This window comes from Micromonas commoda, chromosome 4, assembly GCF_000090985.2.
Source record: "Micromonas commoda chromosome 4, complete sequence".
Classification (NCBI taxonomy): Eukaryota; Viridiplantae; Chlorophyta; class Mamiellophyceae; order Mamiellales; family Mamiellaceae; genus Micromonas; species Micromonas commoda.
In genome coordinates, this window is record NC_013041.1 from 365,499 (window position 1) to 385,941 (window position 20,443).

The 20,443-nt window shown below is 66.7% G+C and overlaps 11 protein-coding genes across 11 annotated transcripts; 4 read left to right on the forward strand and 7 right to left on the reverse strand.

The window, feature by feature from the left end:
* Nucleotides 1-169: 169 nt before the first annotated feature.
* MICPUN_57654 (predicted protein) lies at nucleotides 170-1,309 on the reverse strand (the record flags this gene model as incomplete). The annotated part of the gene is made up of 1 exon (XM_002501616.1): nucleotides 170-1,309. One exon carries the CDS (start codon nucleotides 1,307-1,309, stop codon nucleotides 170-172), a length of 1,140 nt encoding a protein of 379 aa, XP_002501662.1.
* Nucleotides 1,310-1,375: 66 nt separating this feature from the next.
* Nucleotides 1,376-4,875, forward strand: MICPUN_99929 (predicted protein; the record flags this gene model as incomplete). Its single annotated transcript, XM_002501238.1, has 2 exons — nucleotides 1,376-4,815; nucleotides 4,857-4,875. 2 exons carry the CDS (start codon nucleotides 1,376-1,378, stop codon nucleotides 4,873-4,875), a joined length of 3,459 nt encoding a protein of 1,152 aa, XP_002501284.1.
* Nucleotides 4,876-5,064: 189 nt separating this feature from the next.
* Nucleotides 5,065-6,580, reverse strand: MICPUN_108054 (predicted protein). The gene has a single exon (XM_002501617.1). The coding sequence runs from the start codon at nucleotides 6,392-6,394 to the stop codon at nucleotides 5,354-5,356; it is 1,041 nt and encodes a 346-aa protein (XP_002501663.1). The 5' UTR covers nucleotides 6,395-6,580; the 3' UTR covers nucleotides 5,065-5,353.
* A 193-nt stretch (nucleotides 6,581-6,773) lies between these two features.
* On the forward strand, nucleotides 6,774-8,141 carry MICPUN_80704 (predicted protein; the record flags this gene model as incomplete). The annotated part of the gene is made up of 1 exon (XM_002501239.1): nucleotides 6,774-8,141. One exon carries the CDS (start codon nucleotides 6,774-6,776, stop codon nucleotides 8,139-8,141), a length of 1,368 nt encoding a protein of 455 aa, XP_002501285.1.
* A 113-nt stretch (nucleotides 8,142-8,254) lies between these two features.
* On the reverse strand, nucleotides 8,255-8,608 carry MICPUN_57658 (predicted protein; the record flags this gene model as incomplete). The annotated part of the gene is made up of 1 exon (XM_002501618.1): nucleotides 8,255-8,608. One exon carries the CDS (start codon nucleotides 8,606-8,608, stop codon nucleotides 8,255-8,257), a length of 354 nt encoding a protein of 117 aa, XP_002501664.1.
* Nucleotides 8,609-8,791: 183 nt separating this feature from the next.
* Nucleotides 8,792-10,699, forward strand: MICPUN_57659 (predicted protein; the record flags this gene model as incomplete). Its single annotated transcript, XM_002501240.1, has 1 exon — nucleotides 8,792-10,699. The coding sequence occupies one exon, from the start codon at nucleotides 8,792-8,794 to the stop codon at nucleotides 10,697-10,699; it is 1,908 nt and encodes a 635-aa protein (XP_002501286.1).
* A 216-nt stretch (nucleotides 10,700-10,915) lies between these two features.
* On the reverse strand, nucleotides 10,916-12,919 carry MICPUN_57660 (predicted protein; the record flags this gene model as incomplete). Its single annotated transcript, XM_002501619.1, has 1 exon — nucleotides 10,916-12,919. One exon carries the CDS (start codon nucleotides 12,917-12,919, stop codon nucleotides 10,916-10,918), a length of 2,004 nt encoding a protein of 667 aa, XP_002501665.1.
* A 670-nt stretch (nucleotides 12,920-13,589) lies between these two features.
* Nucleotides 13,590-15,050, forward strand: MICPUN_57661 (predicted protein; the record flags this gene model as incomplete). The annotated part of the gene is made up of 1 exon (XM_002501241.1): nucleotides 13,590-15,050. One exon carries the CDS (start codon nucleotides 13,590-13,592, stop codon nucleotides 15,048-15,050), a length of 1,461 nt encoding a protein of 486 aa, XP_002501287.1.
* Nucleotides 15,051-15,167: 117 nt separating this feature from the next.
* MICPUN_99934 (predicted protein) lies at nucleotides 15,168-16,079 on the reverse strand (the record flags this gene model as incomplete). Its single annotated transcript, XM_002501620.1, has 1 exon — nucleotides 15,168-16,079. The coding sequence occupies one exon, from the start codon at nucleotides 16,077-16,079 to the stop codon at nucleotides 15,168-15,170; it is 912 nt and encodes a 303-aa protein (XP_002501666.1).
* A 573-nt stretch (nucleotides 16,080-16,652) lies between these two features.
* Nucleotides 16,653-19,020, reverse strand: MICPUN_52705 (predicted protein; the record flags this gene model as incomplete). Its single annotated transcript, XM_002501621.1, has 1 exon — nucleotides 16,653-19,020. One exon carries the CDS (start codon nucleotides 19,018-19,020, stop codon nucleotides 16,768-16,770), a length of 2,253 nt encoding a protein of 750 aa, XP_002501667.1. The 3' UTR covers nucleotides 16,653-16,767.
* A 1,143-nt stretch (nucleotides 19,021-20,163) lies between these two features.
* MICPUN_74882 (predicted protein) lies at nucleotides 20,164-20,319 on the reverse strand (the record flags this gene model as incomplete). The annotated part of the gene is made up of 1 exon (XM_002501622.1): nucleotides 20,164-20,319. A coding segment is annotated over one exon (156 nt), but the record flags the coding sequence as incomplete, so codon positions are not given.
* Between the last annotated feature and the right edge of the window lie 124 nt (nucleotides 20,320-20,443).

A 20,443-nucleotide genomic window follows, 5' to 3' on the forward strand; every position in this document is an offset into this window, starting at 1 on the left:
TCGATTTCGGGATAAAGCGGCGGCCGAGAGGATCTGTGGATAGAGAATCGGCGCACAGTCACGCAGTCTGCGTTTCGTGCGGAAATTCGCGTTGGTCTCGAAACACCACCGGCAAAATCCACAACTTTATAGCGCCGCGCGCCAACACACCCCCACGTCAGCAATCGCCTCAGAGCCTCGACGCCGCGCGCTTCCCCGCGGGCGTCACCACCACCTTCCCCACCGCCCGTCGCTCCGCGATCGTCCGAAACCCCTCGTGCGCGTCGTCCAGGCCGAACGCGTGACTCACCCGGACCCGACATCGCCCATCCGCGAGCATCGAGTAAACCTCCCTCAGCGACTTGCCCAACTCTTCCGGAGCGTGCGCCGCGTGCGAGCCCCAGTACACGCCGCGCACCGACAGGTTCTTCACCAGCGGGACGTTCATCGCGAGACGCGGGACGTCCCCGCTGGCGAACCCGATCACGAGCGCGACGCCGCCCCATTTAACGCACCGCAGTCCCTGCGCGAAACCTTCACCGCCGACGACGTCGAACATGACGTCTATTCCCCCGGGTGTGAGGGTCGCCACCGCCGCCTTGAGCCCCGCGTAATCGTCCTCGCGCGCGCCGCCTCCATTCGAGTGCAGGGTCGTGGCGTCGATGCGGTGGTCCGCGCCCGCGTCTTCGAGCGCTCGCATCTTACCGGCGCCGTTCGCGACGGCGACGACGACGGCGCCTAGCGCCTTGGCCACCTGCACCGCCGCGAGACCGACGCCGCCCGCGGCGCCCAGGACGAGCACCGTCGTCTGGCCCGGCGTGACCCGCGCGTATCGGGTGAGGGCGAGGTGCGCGGTCCCGAAGGCGACCGGGAACGCGGCCGCCTGCGCGAGGCTCACGCCCGCGGGCACCGGGAAGCACATGCGCTCGGGGATGACGCACTCCTCCGCCATCGCGCCCCCGCCCATCGTCACCCCCGCGACGCGGTCGCCCACCTTGAGTCCGCGGACGTCGGCGCCGCACTCGGTGACGACGCCCGCGCACTCGCCGCCCGGAATGAATGGCATGTGGGGCTTCTCCTGGTACGAGCCCTGGACCATCAAGACGTCGGCGAAGTTCAGACTCGCCGCCTCGACCCTCACCTTGACCCCGTCGCGCGCGCATCTCGGCGATGGAACGTCCTCCACCCCCAACGCGCCCCCCTCGGATCGGGGTTTGGTCGGATCCCCGAGCGCCCGGCACAACACCGCCCTCATCCGCGTCCCGCTCTCGCGCGCACGGTCGCGCGGTTCGCCCCTTATCGCTCCCGCGTGGTATGACTGCCGAGCCATGAAACTCGCGCGTGTCGAACCGTTCCAAGAAAATAACAAACTATCGAGCAGAGGCGGAGGGCGCTCATGGAGGCCCTGTACGGGTCGCTGCCGGGCTTCGGCTCCGCGGCGAAGAACGATGTCGACGCTCCGATCGCGTTCTTCGACTGCATATACGTCGGAACCCCCGGCGGGGACTCGGCGTCGGGCTCTCCGAAGAGCCCAAACTCGGTGATGGCTTCAAACGGCGCCAACGGGGCAGCCCCGCGAGGAGGCGCAGCTGGGAACTCCCGGGGTTTAGGACAGAAACCCGAGTGTCTCCCGCCGCACGTGGGGCGCATCGGCGTCTACCGCAAGTTCGCGATGTTCCGCGCGGACATGTTCGACCTGGACGACACCACCGTGCTGCTGCCCCGATCGCAGGTGCGACGCGTGGACGCGAACGGCAAGTACGCCGTCTGCGTCGTCGACTGGCACGGCGCGCCGCACGAGTTCCAGCTCCCGAAGCTGTCGAAAGAGCTGTACCGCGTGTTGGTCAGGGAGTGGGCGCTCACGGAGGGGACGTTCGCGAACAAGCGCGGCGCCAGCGCGGTCAACGACCGCGTGTTGGACCCCGCCAAAGACGGCCCGCGGACGATGCTGGGCGAACTCGTAGAGGACGGCTCGCTCGCGGCGATGAAGGCCAGGGCGGACCTCGACGCGCGCCGGCGGTCGGCGCTGCGACGCATCGCGGCATCCGTCGGGCGCGGGTACGAGCGGTGCGCGAACGTGTACCGACGCGCGCGCGATGTATATCTAGAGGCGGAACGTTTTCTCTTCCCACCGGAACCGCCGCCGCCCCCGGAACTTCACACGGTGGACGTTCGAGCGAAAACGGACGCGTGCATGTTCTTAAAAATCGTCGCCGCGGAGGGGCTGCTCGCGATGGACGCGGGTGGGACGTCGGACCCGTTCGCCACCGCGCGGTGGGGCTCGCTCGAGTGCAAAACCGAGGTCGTGTACGAGACCACCAGTCCCGTTTGGGAGGAGACGTTCGTGTTCAACCTCGGAACCTCGACTTCCGACGTGATTGAAGAGGACGTTAACCTGTGTTTGTACGACTACGACCTGGCGCTGAACGATTTCCTCGGTTTTTGTCGCGTGGACCTGAGGGGTAAGAGGGTGAGTCAACGAGGCGATTGGAGCAAGGAGCCGCGTTGGTACAACGTTGGCGCGCTGCCGGCGGATTACGAGGAAAAATCGGGGTTCGACTGGGGACGGCTCAAGGACCAGTTGATGTTCTGGGAGGGTAAGCGGACGTACACCGGTCGGGTTAAGATCGCGTGCTGGGTCGGGTCGCGGACGGACCTGGAGATGCGCACGGCGGAGCACCCGCGGGCTTGGCGCGCGGTTGAGGCGTCGCGATCGGAGCCCAAGTACTACGTCGAGCCGCTCACCGCGGCGCTACACGTGACCGTGTTCCGGGCGCGCGAGATCTTGCCGATGGACGGGTCGAGGGACGATCCGGGCGGGCTCTCGGATCCGTACTGCGAGGTGACGCTGGAGCACGAGAAGACGGCGCGGTTCGAGACGGAGCAGACCCACTTCATAGACGACACGGACTCGCCGGAGTGGGACAGGAAGTTTTCCTTCGTGGTGTCTCGTCCGTACACGGCGTCGACGCTGTGGTTCAAGGTGTACGACTACGACGGCGGGTTCGATCAGCTCATCGGGACGGTGAAGATCAAGTGCGAGGACCTGGACATACACGAGGGGCTCGCCAAGCCGCCGCCGGCTAAGTGGTACACCCTGCTGGACGCTAGCGGGAAAGATAAGACCAAAGATGGCGACCCCTACGGCGACGTGCTCATACAGGCGTACATCGACGAGGAGTACCTGCACCACATGCACCTACAGAAGGTGCGGGTCAGCGACGAACCCGACCTCGGCCGGCTCGAGGTGGACGTCTTCAAGCTGCACGAGCTCGACGACGGGATCAAAGACGTCTTCGTCGTCATCAAGTACGGACCGTACTGGTCCAGGCTGCCCACGATCGAGGACGCGGACGACGCCAGGTACGACCTCCGCTCGATCTTCCCCGTCATCGACTTTCACGTCCCGGTGGTCATCGCGGCGTTCGCCGGGGTCGGGGACGCTCCGAAACTTTTGGGGAAGATCAAAGTTCCGGTAGCCGCGCTGGAGAGCAACCAGCGGTACTTCAAGGTAGTGGACATGGGAGCCGTCAACGCGGCGACGGGCGAGGTGGAGAAGGGCGGCAAGTTGGACGTGGCGCTGACGTATCGCCGCGACGCCGGGACCATCGCGAGCGGCGTGACGCTCGCGAGGCAGTACGTCAAACCCGTGTGCGACGATAAGTGGTACTATAACCCTATACCCGAGACGGAGCAGGAGAAAGTCGCGAAGCGCCACAAGGACCTGGTGATTTACCAGCTCGGCCTGAGCGAACCGCCGGTGAAGGTGAGCATCGCGAAGGAGATGCTGGACTACAACAGACACGAGTTCAACGCGAGGATGATCCAGACGTCGATCGCGCGCTTGCAGTGCGTCGCGGCTGAGGGCATCGCGATTGGCAACGCCGTCAACGACCTCCTCGGCTGGAAGCACTTCCACGTCACCGCTTCGTTGCAAACGGTGTTGTTCCTCATGATCAACTACCCTCGACTGATCATCCCGGGGATACTGATACTGATCGGGTCCATACCTCTGGCGCTCTACCCGACGAGGCGGAAACGGGCGCTCGATCAGATCAGCATGGACTACGACGTATCCGTGGGGAAGTTGCCGCCGCATTTGGACATCCTGCTCAACGGCGATTCGCTGACGAACGAAGAAGTCAAGGCGCGCGAACGCGAGCAGAAGGAGCGCGAAGCCGCGGACAAGAAGGCAGAGGAGGCGAGGCTTCGCGCGGAGAGCGAGGCCGCGGCGCAGCGCGCGGAGGAGGAGGCTGAGGCCATCGCCGCCATCTTAGCCGAGGCTGACGCCGAGAGCGAAGCCGACTCGGACGACGACGACGCGGCGCAGCAGGCGCCCAAGATGGCGGGCAGCATGAACCCCTTCGCGTCGCTCATGAAGCAGTACGAGGAGCTCACCACGATGATCGCGAGCATTCAGACCACGATGGACGACGTCGCGACGGTGTTGGAGCAGATCCTCGGGGTGTTGACGTGGAAGGAACCCAGGGTCACGTTCGTCGCCATGGCGGCGCTGGTGGGGACCGGGTTGGCGTTTTTCGCCTCACAGTTCGTGGTCGAGTGGACGATGTTCGTCGTGTGGCTGGTGGGCAAGAAAGCGATGGGCGCCACGTCGGGCGCGGCTTCCTCGGCGAGTGCCGACGCCTGGGCCAAAGTCGTCGATTTCGTCTCCGAGTGCTGGGAATACCTTTGGGATAACTACGTCGAGGGCCCCTACAACGCGGCGGCGTACACGATCACGGTGACCATGGCCACGACGACAAACTCGGTGCTGTGCGCGTGGTCGTTCGTCACGTGGACCCGCGTGTTCAAGGCGACCCGCTTCGTCGTCTCGCTGTGCGTTTTATACGAGCTTCGGCACCCCGCCGTGTTTCCAGACGCGAGGACGGAGTTTAAGAAGGCGTCCGGAACCGCCTCCGGAGACGACGCCGGCGCCATCGAGAAGGGTCGTCAACTCTCCGGCGGGGACGTCAACGACGAGGCGAACAAGGCGGCGCACGCGAACGACGGCAAGGAGATCGGAACTGGAAAAAAGGGGGATTCGGGAGATCGAAGAAAAAAGAGCGAAGCGGAGCTGGAGGCGGAGGCGGAGCGCGAACGACGGCGCGCGGCGCGGGCCAAGAAAAAAGCCGAGCGAAAGAGACAGAAGGAGATCGAGGAGGCGGCGAGGAGGGCGAGGGCAGAGGGGACGGAGGTCATAGACAACCGGCCCATCGCGCCCCTCAACGCGCTGTTTCGCATCCCGTCCAAATCCTACCGAATCCTGTAACTTTTAGCGAAACCCGCGGGGACGAAGGCGAGGATGGATTTTGTGCGACACCGAATCACGCTCTCGTTCGAAACGCGCGCTGATCCCGCGTCGAGCTATGTTGAGCTATTGAGCCGGGGCGGCGTCGTCGTCGCCCATCTGCTCGAGAAGCCTGGTCAGCATGGCCTTCTCCTCCGCGAACTGCTCGTCCTCGCGGTCGTTTTGAAAGTTGGCCAGGTACCCCATCAGCTTCTCACGGTTCTTCTTCAGGATGGCCACGACGGGCGGGGGTTTTTGCGGGTTGGCGACGAACACTTTGAACACGTGGAACGCCTCGAACTGTATGCTCCTCGCCTCGTCTCGCAGCAGGTTCATCATCAAACACAGGTTCTCGACGTCGCCGATGTATCTGAGCATCGAGGACAAGTTGGCGCGATCGAGCAACAGTTCCGACAGGAGCTTGAGCGACTGCCGCCTCGTGACGTAGTTTCCCTTCTCCAGCATCTGGTTGTACGCGCCGAAGAAGTTCTCGAAGTTCTTCTCGAGGTATTCGCTGACCAACGCCTTGTGCCTGGTGAGAATCTCGCGAAACGAAGCCGCCGCGTCTGACGCAATCTCAAACGACGCCGACTGCATGTACTCGAACATCTTGGCGAATCCCGGGCAGTAGAGAACGCGCCGGCACAACGGTTCGTACCTCGCCATCTCCCGCAGCATCGTCCCGTAGGTCAGCGCGGTGTTGTCGTTCCCCACGGTCTGATCCCCGAGCTCGCTTCCGCTGAGGCATCGCTCCACGACATCCGGCTGCGCCTCGAGGTACGCCACGAACGGGAGCCTCTCGTCGGGCTCGAGCGGGTGCCTGACGAGGGCGTTGAACACGGCGGCGGCATCCTTCCTGGATTCGAAGAAGAGCTTCGGGAGGTGGATGACGACCGCCGCGAGGAGCCCCTCGGAGGCGAACACGGCCTCGGCGAGCTGCGATTGAAGCGCGGGATCCGGCGGATTCTCGCCGTCGCCGTACATGACCGCCCTCATGTCTCCGAGGTACTTGCCGCACGATTCCTGATCTTTTTCAGCCCCCGAGTCCTTCAGGTGGTCGAGTGCATTCGCGAGTTTGAGCGCGAGCTCCTTGGGCGTGCGTTTGTGCTTCTTGAACAAGCTCGTCATCGCTGCTCCCTGTCGTCACCCGTCACCCCGTGTTCACTCCTTCCCTTTCTCTGTTTCCTCAGATCGCCTCGCAATCGACGGGGTGACACCGGCGGTTGGCTCGGGTCCACCTCTGCGGTTCGGCGGCGTAGACGACGCGACGAGCCCCGATGGGACGGTCTCGGCGCGTGTGCGAGTCTCCGAGTGCCCCTGGCGATTGATGAGGCGTCGGTTCTGGCCGGGGCGCTCTTTCTCCCTTCCGAGAAAAACGTGTTTGAAACTTGCGAGCTCCACTGCCGAGTCAACATCAAACGGCACCCGCACGTTTCCGGATCAGCGGACGTGCGCGCCGGGACGGGCATAGGAGGGGAGGGCACGGCGCGGTCTACCCGTTTCCAACATGGCACCCATCACCCTCGACATGATCCGCCGCAGGGCGGAGCACAACGAGGGCATGGTGGGCAACCTCGAGGAGATCGCGCTGCACCAGCAGGAGATCGAGAAGATCGAGGCGCTAGGCCAGATCTGCCGCCACCTCAAGATCCTCTACATGCAGAACAACCTCATCTCCAAGCTCCAGAACCTGCACAGGCTCAAGGAGCTCGAGTACCTCAACATGGCTCTCAACAACGTGACGAAGATCGAGAACCTGCAGCGATGCGAGAGCCTGCAGAAGCTGGACCTCACGATGAACTTCATCACGAAGGCGTCGCTGCTCACCGTGCACACGCTGGACGCGTGCCCAAAACTGGACGACCTGTACCTCATGGGCAACCCGTGCGCGGACTTTGGCGGGTACCGCGCCTTCGTCATCGGCACCTTACCCCAACTCAGGCGCCTGGACGGTAAGGACGTCACGCCCTCCGAGCGCATCCTGAGCAAACAGGAGCTGCCGCGGGTCACGGAGCGACTGATGAAGGAGCTCGCCGCCGACGGGGTGAACATCGAGGAGGCGTCCAGGGTATCCGACGCCAGGGACCTGGGACCGGACGAGGACGACATCGCGGAGGTGCTCGCCATGCCCGAGGACGAGAGGCCGTGGACGGCGGCGACGCGCGTCGCCGAGCAGAGGGAGTTCGCTAAACAGCGAGACGCCAACGAGGAGAGTAAACGGGAGCACAACAAGCGCCTGTTCAACCCCGACGGCACGAAGAAACACGCGCGCAGGGAGGGCTTCCCCGATCTGCCGGACGACCTGGACGACGTGAAGCAGTGCAACGAGCCGGGGCTGACGTTCAGGTTGGACGACGGCGACGACGGGAACGACGTGGTGTTGGACTGCCACGTGGGCAAGTACATGGACACGAGTCTCATCGACGTGGACGTTCAGACCCGGCTCGTTCGCGTGCTCGTCAAGGGGAAGATGCTGTGTCTGGTGCTGCCGGAGGAGGTGAAGCCGGACGCGAGCACCGCGCAGCGCTCGAAGGTGACCGGCGCGCTCGTGGTGACGATGCCGAAGGCTTTCCGAAAGCCCAAGAGGGGCGAGGAGAAAAAAGACGAGTACGTGGTCGACGGCGGCGGGGGCGTCGAGGGTTCGAAAGGCCAGGTCGGCGGCTCGAACCCGGGGAAGGGCATCGACGCGAAGAATAAGAAGAGTCTGATCAAGGAGCTGGGCGGGGTGAGCATACGCGGCATCGTGCGGGACGCGCACGTCGCGGACATCGGCGGGTTCACCATCGCGGAGTCTGTCAAAACCGCGGCGCCGGCGACGCCGGCTGTCGTTACGGCTGTGCTCGACTCCGACGACGACGAGCCCCCGCCGCTCTGACGGCGTATGTGTATAGTCCCTAGCTAGAAGGCGAATGGCGCGTGTGAATCGAGCGCGTGCGTGTTAGATGTTACAGACAACGAGGGTGCGCCTCCCCGAGCGAGAACGCCGAATCACTTCTTCTTCGGTGGCTTGGCGCTCACAGCTTTCCCGGTGACCTTCTCGAAGACGGCGCCTCCGACGAGGAAGATGGTCAGGAGCAGCGCTGGGCCGAGGACGAACCCACCGGGCGCGAAGTACCACCCGAACCACGCGTCGCTCCTCGCCAGCTCCACGAGCTCGGGCGTCGCCGCGAGGACGGGGGAGGACGCCAAGATGCCCGCGGATCCTACGGCGTTTCTCGCGACGACGCTTCGAGCACGCGGCGGCTGCGCGCACGCGGACGCGACGCGGCGGTGCGCGACGGGCTTGGCGATGTGCGCGCCGACGCGGACGCGCGTTTGGACGATGGACGCTGCGCAAGACATGGACTACGCCACAGCTGTCGGCGCCTCCGAGTGACGCTCCACCACAAATACAAGTATCCGTGTCATGCTTTCGTCGCTCAAGATCGAAACCGTCCAGTCCACCACGTGCGCTCCTCGAGGCACTGACCCCGCGGGTCCGAAAGCGCCCGCACGGCCCTCGAAGCCGCGCTCACGACAGTCGACATGGTCGTCGCGACGCATCGCGCGCTCGTCGCTCGCCTCGCGCCGCGCCTGGCCCGCGCGCGTCTCGCGCCCGCGACCGGCGCGCGATTGCCCGCGACGAGAGAGCCGATTTCCGAGGGTTTCGTCGCGTCGCGAGGGGGCGCGTCGTGCCGTACCGCCGGCGCCGCGCGGACCCTCGCGTGGACCACCGCGCCGAGTTCCGCGTCATCCACACGGGGGCCCGCGCTCTTCCGCGCGCGCGCGTCGCACCGCGCGCGGCATCCTCGGCCGCGCGGCGTCCTCGCGACGCCGCTCCGCGCGTCCGCCGATGGACCCGCCGCCGCACCCGCGCATCCTCCCTCCGCGCGCGAGATATCGTCCTCCGCCGTCGTGTGCTACGGCAAGCCCGCGCCGGGCGTCAACGTCACGCACCAGCTCATCACCTTCTTCAGGTTCACCGAGCTGAAGGACCCGAACGCGGAGGTGGAGGCGCACCACGCGTACATCGCGGAGAACAAACTCGAAGTCCGCGGACGAATCTACGTCAACGAGCAGGGCATCAACGCGCAGATGAGCGGTAAGGGAACCGACGGCGAGACCTACGCGCGCTGGGTCGAATCCCGCCCGGGTTTCACCGGCATGCGCATCAGCGTCTACCCCACCGACGCCCACGGCCACCCGAAGCTGTCGCTGCGCTACAAGCCGCAGCTGGTGCAACTGGAAGGGGGCACCGCGCACCTCCCGCTGCACGACCCGAACGCGAGGGCGAAGCCGCTGAAGCCGACGGAGTGGCACGAGATGCTCGGCAAGGTGATCGAGCGGCAAGTGGACGCGCCGGTGCTCCTGGACGTTCGCAACGGGTACGAATGGGACGTCGGTCACTTTAAAGGCGCGCAGCGTCCGGTGCAGGAGTCCTTTCGCGAGACTGTGGAGACAAACGTGGACGACGTCGTCGGCCCTCTCTCGGGAGTGGACAAGGATAAGCCCATCATGATGTACTGCACGGGGGGGATCCGGTGCGACGTGTACAGCACGGTGCTGAAACAGCAGGGGTACTCCAACGTGTTCACGCTCGAGGGCGGAGTCCAGGCGTACTTTGAGGAATTCGGAGAGCGGGAGGATCAGCGGTGGGACGACCACCTGTTCGTCTTCGACAGCCGGCTGGCGATGACCCCGGGGGGTTTACCCGCCTCCGAAGCCGGCGCCGAGGCCGCGACGCTGGAGTGCTACTGCTGCAAGGAGGGAAAAGCGCCGCCGCCGCACAGGAACTGCCCGAACGTCGACTGCAACAGGCTGTTTCTGGTGTGTCCGGCGTGCACGTCGAAATACGGCGGTTTTTGCTGCCCCGAGTGCGGCAAGGCTTCGCACGTCCGCCCGGCGCTCTTACAGCCGGGGCGGTACCAGCGGTACGTTCACTACACGGAGGGTGAGGCGATGTCGCGCGCCTCGCGGCGCGGGCCCGGGCGGCAGCAGAGACGCGAGCGCAGGCGCATGCGCAAGCGTCTGGAGGCTGCGAAGAGAACCGCCGAGGCGGTGGCGAGGGGCGAGACCCCGCGGGACTTGATCCGCGCGGTGCGGGTCCTGGAGAAGGCTGCGGAGAACCCGGGCGAGTTCGGCGGCCCCGCGAGCGGCGGCGGCGTCGTCGGCGAGGGCACCGGGACGCTCGCGGCGAGGACGCGCACGATAATCAAAGCCGCCGGTCTCGACGAGGAGAGCGTCGGCGGGTACGACTCCGGCGCGGGATCGTTCATCGAGGAGGGCGGCGGCGACGACCGGTACGTCATCGCCCGCGCGAGGCTGAGGGAGGCGGCGGAGGCGATCGCGGCGGGGCGGGTTCCGGGCGTGGACCTGCGGGATCTCATAGGGGAGACGGCCGCGCCGGCGGAGGAGGCCGGGGACGAGGCCGAGGCCGAGGCTAACCAACCGTGAGGGGACGAAATCTTCGAGACGTTGAGATAATATTCATTTGTCATTACACTCGTGCGAGGTCCGGCGGTTGATATGCGTGTTGCGCGGCCGGTCGCGTCTTGATAATGCGCGGTACATGTTGCGTGTGCGCTGTCGGCGCGGCGGTCCCCCCGCCGCGCTCTGAAAGAATCGAGGATATTAAGGATCGCCTCGAGGACGAACGGGCTGCGAAAAAACTCAATTCGCGGCGGGCGAGCTCGCCTCGGCGGCGACGACGCTCAGGGCGTCGCGCCCGTCCATGGATCTCAGCGCGACCGCGGCGTCGCCGCCCTTGGCGAACTTCACGGTCGCCTCGCCGCCTCCCTCCTCGAGAACCACCTCCAACACCGCCCCGTGCGGGGCGAAATTTTTGTAAACCCAGAGCTCGTCGGCGCCCGCGGGTAGCCCCGAGACGACGAGGGCGCGAGGTCCGTCCGCGACCGACGGACCCGATCGATCGACCCCCGGGCCGGCCGGCCGGCCGCCGAAGGGCACGAACGCCGCGACGTCGTCCTCGGCATCCTCGAGAGAGTCCAGGAGGTGCGCGGCTTCCGCCGCGGAGATCCCCGGAGTCTCGGCGCGGTCGAGCGGGTCCAACGAGGACCTGCCCGGTCCGCCGCCGACACCCCCCCCCGCCGCCGCCGCCGCCGCGGATCCGCCGCCGCCCGCCGCACCCATCGCGGACCACAGGCCGCCCTTGTCGTACGACCCCACGGGCGACACCACGTTTGGCAGCGACGACGCCGACGCCGACGCGAAGGATCCCGGACCGAACGCGTTGCCCCCGCGGACGCTGCTCCCGCGGCTGGACTTGTCGAGCGCGTTGGACGCGGGGGTTGGGGCGCCGGTGCCGAAGGTTATGCCCTGGGTGCTCGGCCCCGTGGCGCGCGAGGGGGAACCCGCGATGTCCATGCCCCCGGCGAACATGGCGGAGAGGCCGCCGACGCCGTTGACCCCGCCGTTGACCCCGCCGCCGCGAGGGACCTGCTGCTGCTGCTGCTGCTGCTGCTGCTGCTGCTGCTGCTGCTGCTGCTGCTGCTGGAGCGCGTTGAGCGCGCCGCCAAACCCCGACGCGTTCCCGCCGTTGACGCCCCCGCCCAGGCCGCTGTTGGAGATGTACGGGCTGTGGCTCCCGCGCCTGAAGCTGTCGTCGCCGTAGGAGCTGGCACTGTCCACGCTGCCCACGTGAAACGACCCGTTTCGGAACGAGCCATCCGCCGTCGCCGCCATCTGCTGCTGCTGCTGCTGGAGCAGCGCCGCCGCCGTGACGGCGTTCTGCCGCGCGAGCAGCATGGACGCGATGTCCAGGGATCCGTGCGCGGATCCCCCCGCCGCGGCGGCGTTGTTCGCGATGAGGCTGATCAGCGCGGTGCCCGGCGACACCACGCCCGGGTGATGCTGCGAGCCGCCCCGAAAGCTGGAATCCCTCGACCCGCCGCCGTTGGCGCCGGGTATGTCCACCAAGCCGTTGCCGATGGACCCGCCCAGGCCGTTCATCCCGTGCCCGCTTCCACCCCCGACCCCGGACGGACCGCCCCCGGGCAGCGCCGCGAGGTTCCGCTCGGACTTGGACGATCGTCGCGTCTTTGAGTGCGAGTCGGCGAACCGAATCACCAGCGGAACCTGCCCACCCGCGGGGACTCTGCCGTTGGCGGTGACCACCGCGCTGGCGGCCTGCTCCATGGACGAGAAGCGGATCAACGCGCCGGCGGTGGTGGTTCCCGACGCGTGCAGCAGGCGGCACTCGATGATCGTCCCGAAGATCTTGAAGAACGCGCGGAGTTCCACCTCGGTCCACAGCGGGGGCAAACCTTTGACGTAGATGTTGTCGGATATCGTGCCCACGCCCGACGCGGCGGTGGTGGCGCTGCTGTCGGAGTTGGCGAACTTGACCTCCAGGACCTTGCCGCGGATGACCTTGCCGTTCATCTCCTTGATCGCCGCCTCGGCCTGGTGCACCTGCATGAACTTGACGAAGCCGAACCCCCTGGAGGAGTTGGTGCTGACGTCGCGGATCACGCAGCACGATTCCACCGCGCCGAACTTGTCGAAGACACCCTTGAGCGTGAGCTCGTCGACGTCCTCGGAGAGGTTCTTGACGTAGACGTTGGAGTGCTGCGATCCGTTGGACACGCCGTGCGCGGGGGAACCCGGCCCGGAGGAGAGGTTATCCATGCTGCCGTTGCGCGAGCTGCCCCTCATTTTCCACCGCCCCCCGCCCGACTCTCACCGCGACGCCCGGGCGGTCGGAAATGCCCGCCTCCTCCACGCGGGTGCGCCGGGTTTCGCGAGCGCCGTCCCGCACGGGTTCGGACGCGCGATTCCCCGTCGCGGCTCACACGCGTGCCGACCGCAGTCGCCGAAGCCGCGCCGGCGGATGCGCTCCCGCGACCGGAGAGACGCCCCGAGCGTGCCCCAACGATTCGCCCGGGCCTTTCCCGCGGGAAAATAAATAAAATGTGTGTGGGCGCGAGGCGACGATCGGAAGATCACCCGCGCGACCGACCCGCCGGCGGGCTCTCACCCGAGGCGCTCCGAGGGAACCGCGCTGACACTCGCTGGCGCGTGGACGCGAGAGGTGGCGTCCTCGCCTCCGGCCTCGGCGCGGTCGGGCTGTGACCTCCGCCTAGCGACCGAGCGACCCGCTCGGTTGAACAACAGGGGATAGAAAAGTCGTCTGGATCGACGAAGGGTCAAACTGGGCCACTTGCTCCTTCTTTGCTCGCTTCTCGTGGCTCTGATCATCACCAAAGTTCCCGGGCCTATTTGCCGCGAATTACGCGTGACCGTTTACCCATATGAAATACCATTTTTCGTGTAATGCATAATACGTCGCAGAGCGAGTTTCTGACTATAACTCGTATGGAGCAAAATGGATGATTATATTTCCACCTTTCCCGGAATTTCGTATGATTGGCTAGTTACGGTGCGAGCATCGTTTACGCTAAATAAGGCGGTGTGGTCTAGTGGTATGATTCCTGCTTTGGGTGCAGGAGGTCCCGAGTTCGATCCTCGGCTCCGCCCTTTTTGCCTGTGCCGTTTCTATTTACTCTGCCTTTTGGCCTTCGCCCCTACCGCCGGCACACATTGCGGCAGTGGAGGCGGTGGAGGTCGTGACATGAGAACCGCGTGCGCCGTCGCCCCTACCGCGCGCCATACGTACGTCCATCGCCCGCGTCGCGTGCGAGCGGCGGCTGCCACGTCCGCCGACTGGAACGGTAGAAGGTGGGCGACGACAGCCTCCTCCGTCGTGGATATGCTGGAGATGTCGGACGCACCGGACGAGGCGATGCGCGCGTTGGTACCGAGCGCGTGGCGCGAAGACGACGTCGCGACCGGCCACGATCGACACCCCGGCAAACCGACGACGAGACCGGGATCCGCGATCCTCGATCCGGGACTCATCGACGACGCGGAGAGGCCAGCCTTCAGGATGGCGTCGCGCAGTCGGCTGACCCCGACGGACGCCCGACGCTTCCCCGGCGACGACGCCTTCTCCACGATCGCCCGGGCCGTGTGCGACGCGGACGCGCTGCCCCGCAAGGAACTCTTCGAGACCTGGCACGCGGCGATCGCCATCACCGACGCGCTCGGACCGACGTCGCTCGACGCGGACGCGATGACGACGAAGACGACGACGACATCGACTGGGCCAGCCGCCACCAAGCGCCGCCGCCATCGCCGCGTCATGGACCTCGCCGGCGGCCACGGCTTCCTCGCCATGTGCCTGCTCATCTTAAACCCGCGCCTCACCTCCGCGGTCGTCGTGGACAGGCGCAAGCCCGACAGTCACGAGCGACTCGTCTCGTCGCTCGCGAAGGCGTTCCCGGCGTCGAGGGTACACGCCAGGACGCGGTACATCGAGGCGTCCATCGCGGACGCCACGCCGACGCGACAAACGACGCTGGTGTCGGTCCACGCGTGCGGGGATTTGAGCGATCTCGTGCTGAAGCTCGCGGCGCAGGCGAAGTCGCCCGTCGCGGTGGTTCCGTGCTGCCACCGGGGATTGGCTCCGGCTCGAGCGTTCGCGGCGCGATTAAACGAAGCCTACGGCGTTGAGGGTACGGGCGGTTCGAAGCCGGGGGTGCCGATTTGCCCGAGCGCCGCGATGGACGTGGCGCGTCTGGAGTTGCTTCGCAGGGCGGGGTTTCGCGTGCACGCGCGGACGATACCGCGGGAGATCACGCCGAAGAACCGGGTCATCGTCGGCTCGGCGGCGGCGGCGGCGTATGACAAAGACGAAGATGACGAGGACGACGCGTCTCCCGGTTGGCGCTCCGTCGCGGACACGATACCGGCGAGTCCGTGGAAGTGGCACGTCGTCGGGACGTAGCGATGCGTTGATCCTAGCTAACACTTGACATCAGTAGCGTAGTTTCCTCGACGTCTGCGCGTCCGATTCGACGCGTCGCGACCTCCTTCTATTCTCGCCGACAACTACGTCGGCGGCTCAGCGACGGATGAACCGGCCGAACCTCATCCACGCCCACGCCGCGGCACCCACGCCGGCTCCGCCCAGGTGAGCCGCGTGTCCGGTGCTCGACCCGCCCAGCCCCAACTGCGCGCCGTACAGGTCCCGCGACAGGAACAACGCCGCGAAGAGCCAGTTGGGCATCGGGATGAAAAAGTTGAGATAAATCGTGTTCGTCGGGAACACCAGCGCGTTCAGCAGCACGATCGCGTTTACCGCGCCGCTCGCGCCGAGCGCCGGCGGCGTCGTCAGGTACCCCGCGGTGTTCTCCATCCATCGACCGGCGCGCTGCGAGATGAACCCCCGACGCCTGGACTGCCGTCGCTCCCGCTCCCACCGACACCACGCCACGTGCGTGACGCTCGCGGCGACGCCGCCTGCGAGGTAGAGATTCAGCAGGTACTTTGGCCCGAATATGCGCGACAGGTCCCGCCCGAAGTAGTACAGCGCCAGCATGTTGGCGCCGAGGTGCCCGAGGTTGTAGTGCGAGAACGCGGACGTGACGATGGTGTGCACCCGACCGGCGTACACGGACTCCTCGCTGACGAGGAAGTTTTGCTGCATTAGCCTCGGATCGAGGGCGTGCCAACAGGCGAACACGAAGGCGTTGGCGCCCATGATGCTCCACAGCATCCGCTCGCCCTCCATGTTCGGCAGCGCGGGTGGCGCGCGGCGGTAGTTATTCGGCGGCGGGGGCCTGTAGTCGTTCCTGTAGTAGCCGAAGCGTCGCGAACGACTGGGCGCGCCGTGGCGGAGGAGGCTCCCGCCGTCCTTGAAGCATCGCAAGTCTCGCGCGACGACGCTGGGCGCTGACGCGGACGCCACCGCGCCCGATCTGAGGGCGGCGGCGGCGGAAGAGGATACGTGCGCAGATCCAGCGGAGGTCGCCATGCCAGCGGCCGCGCCGGACAGTCGCCTCGCCGCGTTCCTCCACATCGCGTAGTGCTCGAGCACAGTGACGACGTTTGAAGGCTCGAGTCCTCCAACTGCTCGACTGCGCGGTTATTGTCCGTAATTGAGGAAAACGAGGCAGCGCGCGACAAGTGAGGAACTCGGGACCCATACAGCAATTGGCTTCCAGTGGCTATTTAGTCTGACTCGTTTGCCAAAATTGACGTGTATATATTGCTACGAATCGCTGTGTACGCCAACACAGTCACGAATGGTAAAATCATTCGGCACTCTTCCCCCGGCTGAACGGTCGGGCGAGTATCATCCTAGACGGGACATTGGTCTAGGGGTATGATACCTCTTTCGGGTAGAGGTGGTCGAGGGTTCGATTCCCTCATGTCCCCAATATACTTTTTGGTTTTTGGTGCCCGGGTCCAAGGCGCGCGGCGACCGCCGACGCGACCCGTGAAACGCGTCCCCACGCGAAGGGAACGCGCGTTCACTACACGTCGTTCGCCGACGGTCTCGAGCGGGGCACGCGCCGTCGGCGGCGAAGGCGCGACGAGTCTTCAATACCAGTATGTCGCTTTTTACCCACAAAAAAAATTATTATTCCCCAAGAAGTCCTCTGGACCTCCTTCGCACTCGTCTCGTCCGCGACGACCCCGTCGCGCGGTTTCTCTCTCGATCAATCCAGGTCATTCTGCGGGTGCTGGTGCGGCGCGCGCCTCTTCCTCGCCGAGCTCCGTCTGGGCGGCAGCTGCGCCCCGAGGCCCACGCCCCCTCTCGGAGCGCCCGCGTCGTCGCCCCCATCCTCCCCCGCGTCGACATCCATCGACGCAACCTCGGCAACCGCCGGGGAGGTTGGATCCGCCGCCGGGGAGGTTGGACCCGCCGCCGGCTCGGAAACCATCGGGTCGGGAGCCGCCGGGGAGGTTGGACCCGCCGGGTCGACGACGGGGACGGCGGGGACCGGCTCGGTCGCGGCGGCGGCGGGAGCGGCGGCGCCTTCAAAGGGGAGGAGCGTGAAGCCTCCGCCGGGGGTGGGCACGAGCCTCAGCCGCGTCTGCCCGGTCTGTCTCACCTCCTGGTTGTTCTGCAAGTTATCCACGAGGTTGGATATGACGCTCTGGAACAGCTCCTGCGCGCCGTTCGCGCCCCCCGCCTGCTGCTGACCGGCCTGACCCTGCGCCGCCGCGCCAACCCCCGCCTGGCCCTGCTGCATGAACCTCTGCAGCATCTGCAACACCTCGGGCGGCGCGTTGTTGACCGGAGCCTGCTGCCCCTGACCCTGCGACTGGCCCTGGCCCTGAGCGTTACCACCGATGGGTAGGTTGACCTCCCACCGGTGAACGGTGACGCGATGTTGCGGAGCCTGAGCCTGGGCATGTTGCGGAGCCTGAGCCTGGGCCTGCTGCTGAGCCTGAGCCTGGGCATGTTGCGGAGCCTGAGCCTGGGCATGTGCCGCCTGAGCCGGATGGTTCTGCTGCTGCTGCCGCTGCTGCTGCTGCTGCTGCTGCTGCTGCTGCTGCTGCCGCTGACCCCTTCCGCGGTGAAAGATGTTGTTGAACAGCGCGCCGACGAGACCGTGAATCGGTCCGTGCCCACCCTGCCCCTGATCCCGGCCTTGCGCCCGGTCTTGACCCTGGGCCGGAGCGGGAGCGGCGGCGGGAGCGGCGGCGGGAGCGGCGGCGGGAGCGGTGGGCTGCGCGTCAGCCGCCGGCGTGGGGTTGGGCCTCCTGCGAAGGAACCCCCGACGGATCGGATTGAACCCGGTCGCCTCACCCGCCGTCCGATCATCAGAGCCCGCGCGATCATCCGAGCCCGCGCCCGCGCCCGCGCCCGAGGAAAAGTCGGCGAAAGTCGGCGAGTCGAACGCCGCTCGCAAGCGATCCCGCGTGCGCCGGAGGATATCCGGGACCTGCGGGTGGTTCACCAACGACGTCGACTCGACTAAACCGATGAGCTCGTTCTGGTGCCTCCGCAAAATTTCAAGCGTCTCGGTGTGGGTGCGCGCGACCCCTTCTTGCCGCTGCAGAAGTTGCTGCAACTGCGCGGGCTGAATCGTGGCCACGTTCGCCGGTATCTCCGGTGGGTGGTTGTTCGCCCGTTCGCGGTCCATCGCGGCGCGTCGTTCGTCGCGGTGCCGTTGCAGCATGTCCCTGAGCCGTTCCGCTTCCTGACGAGCCGGAAGGGCGCCCGACTCGATGCGCTGCTGCAATATTTGGGTCAGCATATCCGTCAGTTCGCCGTTGGCCTGCGACACGGCGGTGACGCTGCTCTGCACGCGGTCGGCCATCGACTCGGCCGACCGCATCATGCCGTCAAGCGCCTGGTCGATCATGTTGGCCATGAACGCCTCGACGCCGCCGCCGGGGACGTTAGCCTCGGCGTTTGCGTCGCCCATGGTCGCGGGCATGGGCCTTCCCGCGGCGACGTTGACGCTCATCCGTTGCGCCCGCGCGTTAACGCCGTTGGCCACCGCTTCGGCGAAGGACGCGGGCATCTGCACGCCGGGCATGTTGTGCAGGCCCGCCTGCTGGATGGAGGGTCGCATCGATAAACCGCTGAGCGGCTGCGTGCCCCCGCGCGGGTCGAGGTACATCAGCGGCGGAGCCAGAAAACCCTGCACCGCCGCGAGGGTAGGCGCGAGAGCGTCGGTGACGTCGCCACCGCCCGCCTGCTGCTGCTGCTGCTGCTGCTGCTGCGCTTGTTCGTGTTGCCTCGCAAAGTTGCTCATAAACGGCGGCGGTTCCGAGGCGGCGCCGTTGACGTGCACGCTCGAAATCAGCCGCGCCAGCTCCATCATCAGCGACCCGGCGCTGTGCAGCGTCATCGACGTTCGCAGCATCTCCGCCTGCGCGGACGCGGTGGACCCGTCGACGGCAGGCACGCTCCCGAGCTCTCCACCCGCGCGTCTTCTCGCCTCCACGTCGCGCATGGTACCCGCCGTCGCCGCCACCGCGGGCATGATCCTCGCCACGACGTCGGCGGAATCGGAGAGGAGTGTCGCGAGGTCCGTCACGGTGACCACCGGCGGGACGCGCCTCACCACCTGCACCGTCGGCGTCGACGCCGCCGGTGGCTGTCGTCCGTCGTTTTGTCCGGCGTTTTGTCCGGCGTTTTGTCCGGCGGCGGCGGCGGCGGCGGCGGTGGCGGCTCCGAGGACGGCCGCCTCGCCGCCTCTCACCCTCCCGCGCGCCCTCGCCTCCACGAACGACGCCGGCGCGGACGTCGGCGGCGGGACGAGGCCGGGCAGCGGCAGCGCGAGCCTCGCGAACGGCGCCTGCGGCGGGGTCTCACCGCCCGCGCCGTGGCACGTCTCGCACAAGTCGTAATCAGCCTCCACGACGCTCTTGAACCGGACGCCCGTGATGGGCTGGACCCCGCACGCGTCGCACTGGACCCCCGCGTGCACGCACGTGTTCGTCGGTTCATCGCTCGAAAGAGCCTCCTCCCGCGCCGCGACGGGCGGCGCGTCGGCCTCGTCCGTCGACATAGCCGCCGAGTCGCGATCGCTGGACGCGGCGTCGACAGCTGTGTCGACGGCTGTGTCGACGGCTGTGTCGACGGCTGCGTCGGCGCCGCGTTCCCTCTCGAGTTCCGTCGCGAGCCGGCGCATGGACTCGACGTGCGCGGTGATGACGTCCACCGGGTTTGTGTACGCCGCGCGCGTGCCGGGAAGGTCTCCCGATGCGCCCGCGCGAGCCGCTCGAGCCGCGGCGGCGGGATCGCCGGCGGATGCGCCGCCAGCTGTGCCGCCGGGTTGCCCCGCGCCCGGGGCTCCTTCGACGCGCCTGATCGTCGGCGCGCCTCCGTTGGGTCCCATCGTCAGCTCGAACGTGACGTTCCCGCCCTCGCCCAGGGACGAGAAATCGTTCGCCGTGGTCGTCGTGCCGTGGCCGTTTCTGCTGAGCACCGCGTTGACCACCTGCGAGATCTGCGCGGCGCCCGTGGAGCCGTGGGGGATGTGAACCTGGCCCATGTGCACCAGGTTGGGCGGCATCCCGACCGCGTTCGCGTTCGCGTTCCCCGTGCCGACGCCGACGCCCTGGGCGGCGCCCTCCGTCGCGGCGGGCGAGTCCGGCGGGCGCTGGACGAGCAAGATCGTGTCTCCGTCGGTGAGGCGCGCGCTGGAGACGCGCTGATCGTCCTTGAGCACGCGGCCGCGGTGGATGAGGCGCTGCGTCGCGGCGGGCACGCCGCAGACGGGCTCGATCATGCCTTTCAGCGTGAGGACGTCGACCTGAATGAGCCGTGGAGGGGAGTTGGATGACGCGTCAGGTTCGAGATCTACGGACGCTCGCATGCGGGGCGAGGGAAAAGAAGCGTGGGAGGCGAAAAGGAAGGTTGTGGACGCGGGA

Bases quoted from the DNA above. Each gene is read 5' to 3' on its own strand.
- MICPUN_108054 (XM_002501617.1), bottom strand. From the start codon at position 6,394: ATGACGAGCTTGTTCAAGAAGCACAAACGCACGCCCAAGGAGCTCGCG.